General features: G+C 33.5%; 1 protein-coding gene across 1 annotated transcript; it reads left to right on the forward strand.

Moving 5' to 3' along the window:
- Positions 1-359: 359 nt before the first annotated feature.
- Positions 360-2,952, forward strand: LOC116127695 (pectinesterase). Its single transcript, XM_031413330.1, has 3 exons — positions 360-715; positions 930-1,526; positions 2,045-2,952. Exons 1-3 carry the CDS (start codon positions 397-399, stop codon positions 2,734-2,736), a joined length of 1,608 nt encoding a protein of 535 aa, XP_031269190.1. The 5' UTR covers positions 360-396; the 3' UTR covers positions 2,737-2,952.
- Positions 2,953-6,818: the final 3,866 nt, after the last annotated feature.

Here is a 6,818-nt window from a genome sequence, read left to right on the forward strand (position 1 = left end):
TGATGTTAATCTATATATGTCCTATATGAGTACGAAGAAAGTTCCTTGTGCACTTATTAAATGGACAATACAAATTATGTGACCACCAGCATTATTCAAGTGGCTTATGATCCAACCCCACACTCAAAAAGACTTGCTTGGAATATTTAGCACCATTTATTTGTCATGATTCATGGGAAATGGACCTCCAAACTAACACTAAATGTTCTTTACCCACATCCAAATACTTGCCTTTCAAAATAACTTAATTGAATATAATATACAATCTATATAGTTTTAATTTCATAACACTTTAGTAAGAATAATAATAAGGTAATATAACACACCTCCTTTCACTATAAATATCGAGCCCATTTCTCCAATGTGGTTGTGAGATTTGTAAACAATTTGGTTGGCATGGGAGTAACCCTAAAGTTTTCAATGTTTTGGCTTGTGAGGTTATTTCTGCTATGGGGAGCCACCATGTCATCGGCTGCCATGGATGGTTTCCAACAACAAATCTTGAAAGAGTGCAAGTTCACTAGATATCCTACCCTTTGTGTTCAAACCTTGATGAAATTTGAGAGTACAGGACATAATAATAAACATGTCCATATTATGTCTGCTCTCATTAACATGACCATTTCCGAAACCAAATTGCCCCCGTCATACTTCGCCAAATTTACCTCCCAATTTCTTGATCTCCAAGAATCTCAACGTGTTCGTGATGTCACAGGTAATGTAAACCAATTCTTCAATTTAATTTTAGATATAATTGTTATTGTTATGTTGTTTCAGAATTAGTTTGTATAGCATATATATATATATCATGAAAGCAACAAAAACTATACCTATCTTATACGTATATTATACTTGTGTCATCTGTGTCTAACTTTTTCCTTTTCTTGTTCATTACTTTTCACTAAGGCCCACGGTTTTTGTACATGCAGATTATTGTGAAGAGCTTATGAGTATGTCTCGGAAACGACTAGAGAAATCACTATTAGCTATGAAAGAATCTCCAAAGAAAAACAAATGTGACATCCAAACATGGCTGAGCGCTGCCTTAACTTTCCAGCAAACTTGTAAAGAGTCCGTGGAGGGCCTCAAGCTCTCCGGTGAGCTTAATGAAAAGATATCCCAAAAAATGGAGTATCTTTCTCAACTGGGGAGTAACCCTTTGGCCCTTATCAACAGGATTACTAGTAATTCAAGAGAGAAAAATAATGATCGCCTTCTGAACGAGGAACAATTTTTTCCCGACTGGGTATCCGCAAAAGATCGAAAACTGCTTCAGGTCCCGACCATAAAGGCAAATGCGGTTGTGGCAAAAGATGGAACGGGCAACTATAAAACCGTATCAGAAGCTATTAATGCTGCTTCTGGAAATCGGTTTGTGATTTATGTGAAGGCAGGAGTTTATAATGAGAAAATTCGCACAAACAAAGATGGTATCACCTTGATTGGAGATGGCAAATACTCAACTATTATTACTGGCAGTAGTAGTGTAGCTGGAGGCTCTTCCATGCCTGGTTCCGCCACATTCAGTCAGTATTATCTCTCTCACTCGCTCTGATTCTCTTGTTTTATGTTTGTCTTTGTTATTGACTTCGACCCTTGAAGAATGCTAATTACCCATTGATGCAATATTTAAAGGGAGCATCATATATACAAAGGGTTGTTTTAACTTTTAAAGGACAAAGGTTCAAGATATAATAAGACAAAAAAAAATTAATATTTTGATATTATTGGATAATTTATTTTTTTAAATATATTTTTAACATATGACCTAAAGCACAAATTAATTAAGACAACCCATATAAAAGAGTTGAAATGAAATCAACGGTTGAAAGACCAAAATTAAAATATAAATAAGTTCATACATGTTAAAAAATTATGTAGGGCCATGGCCTTGTAAAAAATAGAAGATCATTTGAGTTTAGAAATCCAAGATGGATACGGTAAAATCTAACCTTTATGATTAATATACGATAAAATTATATATATGTCTAGCGCATGACAACTGACAAGATAGCTTTTATTAATAAATTTATGTGAATTTCAGCAATCACTGGTGATGGATTCATTGCACGCGATATCGGATTCCAAAACACGGCAGGGCCCCATGGAGAACAAGCTTTAGCTCTTAACGTAGGCTCCGATCATTCAGTCTTTTTCAGGTGCAGCATTGTGGGCTACCAGGACACTTTATACGCACTTGCTCTTCGACAATTCTATCGCGATACTGACATCTACGGCACCGTAGACTTCATATTCGGAAACGCCGCTGCAGTTTTCCAGAACTGTTACATTGTCCTTCGCCGCCCGACAGGAGAGTATAATGTAATTCTTGCCCAAGGAAGAACCGACCCTGGACAAAACACCGGCTTCTCTTTACAGAATTGTAAAATTACAGTTGGCTCAGATTTTTCCCCAGTGAAGCATAACTATAACTCGTATCTTGGGAGGCCCTGGAAACAATATTCAAGGTCAGTTGTGATGCAATCGACCCTGGATGAAGCTATCTCATCGGGAGGTTGGATTGAGTGGCCTGGAGAAGGAGGTTATGGGAAAACTCTTTACTTTGCAGAGTTTTCTAATGTAGGCCCTGGAGCTTCAACTTTCAAGAGAGTTAATTGGCCTGGTTTTCATGTTATTGGAGCTGATGAAGCTGTCAAATTCACTGTTGGGAAATTCATTGCTGGATCAACATGGCTGCCTTCAACCGGTGTAACTTTCATCTCCGGCCTAGGGTAATTTGACATATTCATGAAAGGAAGTATATAAATAATCAGGCATCAGGGTGTTTTTAGTTACAGTACAAGAAATTAATGTAAAAATTCTGGTTTGCAAAATATTGGGAATTACGTATTGTGTAATACAGGTTTCTGAAATTCTGTATAGTTTAAACTTCAATCCTCTTGTAATGAATAACTGAGAACAAAAAAAGAAGTTTCTCGCCTTATAATTTTAGCTTTGCAATATTGTATAATAATAAGCATTGGTTTAATTTCTTCATTTTTTATGTGGTGAATTAGCATGCATACAAGAGAAATTGAAAATGCAATATTGTTTGTACGCAGTGTGTATATTTGTGAATGTTGGGGAAAATTCTATCTTGGCTTGCTTGCGGCAATTTATATAATAAACTTATAAATTAGTAGTATCAACATCAGAAAACTACTTGTACATACTTTTAATTTATAATTTCTTTTTGCCCAGTGGTCTGTGGGTCATGCCGTCATTAATCGAATGCATGGCCATCCCATCACAATCAAAGGCCTTCGCTTTTAGCTAATTTCCAAATCAAATACATATATAAGATGAAGAGTTTGAAAATTCTCATTGGCTAATGAATTTACAGTAGGTCAAGTCGTCAATGAAAGCAAAAGAAAAATAACACATTCTGATATGAAAATTTTGGAGTATGAAATAGACGGTGTCGGTGTAGTATTACACTAAATACTCAAATAAAATAAATAGTAAATTAACTTTTATTTTTTATTTTTTATCTTAGGTTGATTAACAGAGAAGGTGTCGGTGGTTTGGTGGAGATTAGACAAAATAAAGAAGTGACGCGTATTAGTGGGAGAGAAATAGTCAAAAGCCGTGCCAAAATAATTAGTTAGTATTATTGCTCCAGTCACTTGGCACAGAAATCTATGTAAAGTTTGACAAGATAGCAAAAAGCAAAAAAAATTACACTCTCAAGGTGATAGGTCTGCACCATGACAATTCCTAATCACAATTATAGAGCTTCAAAGCAGTCTCCTGACTCCTCAGCATAACTTATCGTGTACATCATTCACTAATTAAACAGTTTCTCCAACTGGAGATCCCATCAACAGTTAACGCTTGCATTAACTAATTTTAATATGTTGGCATGAATGATGCGTTTGGTTAGTAAAGGTTAGATTATTAAAAATATTAGATTATTGAAAAATTAGATTAATTTAAAGATTATTAAGAATTTTTAAGAAAATATGTTTGGTTAGTTGAAATAAATTAGTTGATATGTTTTATTAATATATTTGGTTGAAAGGAATAAATGGATGAGTATATTATTTAAATTATTGAATTATCTTTTAATTAAATATTATTATTATATTATTTTTTAATATTGATTATTATTTGGATTACATAACCCCCCCTTATTTAAAAACTTAGCAAAAACAATCCCATAATAAAAGTTTAAAAAATCAACAAAGTACCCCCACAACCCAACCACTGTCGGCCGTTGGTAACCACCGCCGGTCGCTGGCAGCCGAAAACCTAATAGCGCACGGAATGCCATTTTCGGCTAGAGATGTGGCCAGAAATGTCTAGATTGTGACAAATCTGGCCGTTGACAACTAGATTAGATCTAGCCATTTTTTGGCTAGATATTTGGTCGAAAATGGCCATATCGACGCACGACAACCATTTTCAACCTTCCGTGCACCTTTACAACGGCGGTGGTGGTTGGCCACAATGGTGGTTGCCAGCGACAGGTGGGTGGGGGTGGTGGCTTGGGTGGGTTGCAATTTGTTTTGAATTCAAGGGTAATTTTGTCCAAAAAGTTAATTAATTAGGGTAAAATAGTAAAAGCAACATTCATGTAAATAAATTTAAAAATAAGGGCATTATTATTCTAAAATTTTATTAGTAAGGATAGAATTGTAATAAAAAAAAAAAAAGATTACCCTAGTAATCTTACAATACTTAAGAAAATAGAAGTAATCAGATTACCTTTAATATTACCAACAGTAACTACTATTGGTATTTGAAGATTACTAGAATCTTATATTACTTGATAATCAAACGTGATAATTAAGTAATATAGGATGACATAACTTTAATAATCTCATATTACCTCCAACCAAACGCTCCGAAAGAGATATAATAAAGCAATATCTATGGTTATATTTTTGAACATTTTAATGAATTGATATATAGACACGCACAGATTCTTATCACACTTGGCGTTGCATTTAAAGTTTAATCATCGTCTCAAATGCTTCCTATGATATAATATTACTTAGAGCTTGTATACTTGTCCCAATCTTAAAGGGTAATAAAATAGTTTGCCCATTTTTTTCTTGTTAATATAGTCTAAACATTTTCATTAATAATTTTATTTTCTTATTTGAAATGTTTACGTGTCATTGTCACTACAACTAACCAACATTAACACAATCAAATCAATCAAATTGAGGAGACCTATTTATATCATGACTAATAACTATACATCTAATATCATTATAATGACAATGCCCACATGCACATGGTTGGGGAGATGGACCCTACGCCAAAAGCAGTGGTACCTGTGGTGACATTATAATAATTTGGTAGTCGAGAAAGCTTATTCTCTTTATTGCTTTTTTATATTCAAATTATCTTAGAGTCATATATAACGTAATATCATTATAATGACAATGCCCACATGCACGTTGGTTGGAGAGATGGACCCTACGCCAAAAGCAGTGGTACCTGTGGTGACATCATAATAATTTGGTAGTCGAAGAAAGCTTATTCTCTTTATTGCTTTTTTAGGTTCAAATTATCTTAGAGTCATATATCACATTTATTATATTTATGATTTTTTAAGATATTTAATGTGCCTCAAGGATTATATTTGTGACTTTTTAGGATGTTTAATAAGCCTCGAAGGTTAATTGAGATGCGTGTAAATTAGCTCAAACACTTTGATCATAAATAACAATTATAATAATGATAAATGATCATTATTATCCCAATAAAGTTTTATTTACAACTGAGTTATACAACTAAGTCATAATAAAAATTACACAAAAATTATATAAAATGACTACTTTATCCTTTGTTTTTTGTTTATTTGTATGATTCAGTTGTACAACTCAGTTGTAAGCATAACATTGCTCCTATTATCCCAATTTGTTTAAGTCATTATCTACTTTTAATTAACACCACTTAATATTTGGTTCGCTTTATGTAGCAAAATTATCAATCAAACTTCAAATCATCAACTTTTAGTGGCAACAGACTCATAATCTTAATAATACTGCTGGATTGGTGACGGCAATCAAAAATGTCGTTGTAGCATTAAAATTAGGGGTAATGCTAGATGTACAAAGAAATTTACAAAAATTTCTTGTACAAAGTGATGTGCAGAAGATGATTGGAAGAGTGGATATGATGAGTTTTGACTTTTTGTATTACTCTTTCATTCATTTGCTACCACATCACTTTGTACAAGAAATCTTTGTAAATTTCTTTATACATCTAGAATTATTGTAAAATTAGTGAGTGGTGGATTTATGAAGTTCATTTGGAGATATGTTAATATTTTTGTCAAACTTATATTTTGGTGGACAATGAATTGTTGAGCAAATATATGCACACATCATTCTTCTGTGCAAGCATCTGCTATCGACACATTTTGCCATGTGGTGTTAACTCTTTCCCATCAAGCTTATTTTGATTCATGATATTCTTGTGTGAGCTAATTTTACAAGTGTCGCAATTTCTTTATGTGGTCCTAAAAGGTTGTAAGCCTTTTCTGTGGTCTGTAAGAAAGAGAAAAGATATGTTTGTGGTCCAACAAAAAGTTAGAATTCTTTTTGTCCTCCACGTGTTCAACTATGTCAGGTTTATGCCTTTTGCTTTTTCATTTCATGTGTGTGCACAATGGATGTGTGCTTGCATACTTATGTCAAACATATGCATGTTGCATTTCATTTTGCATTTTTCTTCGTGTGTGTGCATACTTTTATGCTGTGTTAACATCGCATGTTTGACTCTTTTTTTGCAAGTTGCGTTTTTTATCTTTATTAGTTAAGATATTTTTTATCCATCTGTTGTGTTGTCATGAGGACCACCTA

The sequence above is a fragment of the Pistacia vera genome, unplaced genomic scaffold, assembly GCF_008641045.1.
Source record: "Pistacia vera cultivar Batoury unplaced genomic scaffold, PisVer_v2 Contig193, whole genome shotgun sequence".
NCBI classification, from domain to species: domain Eukaryota; kingdom Viridiplantae; phylum Streptophyta; class Magnoliopsida; order Sapindales; family Anacardiaceae; genus Pistacia; species Pistacia vera.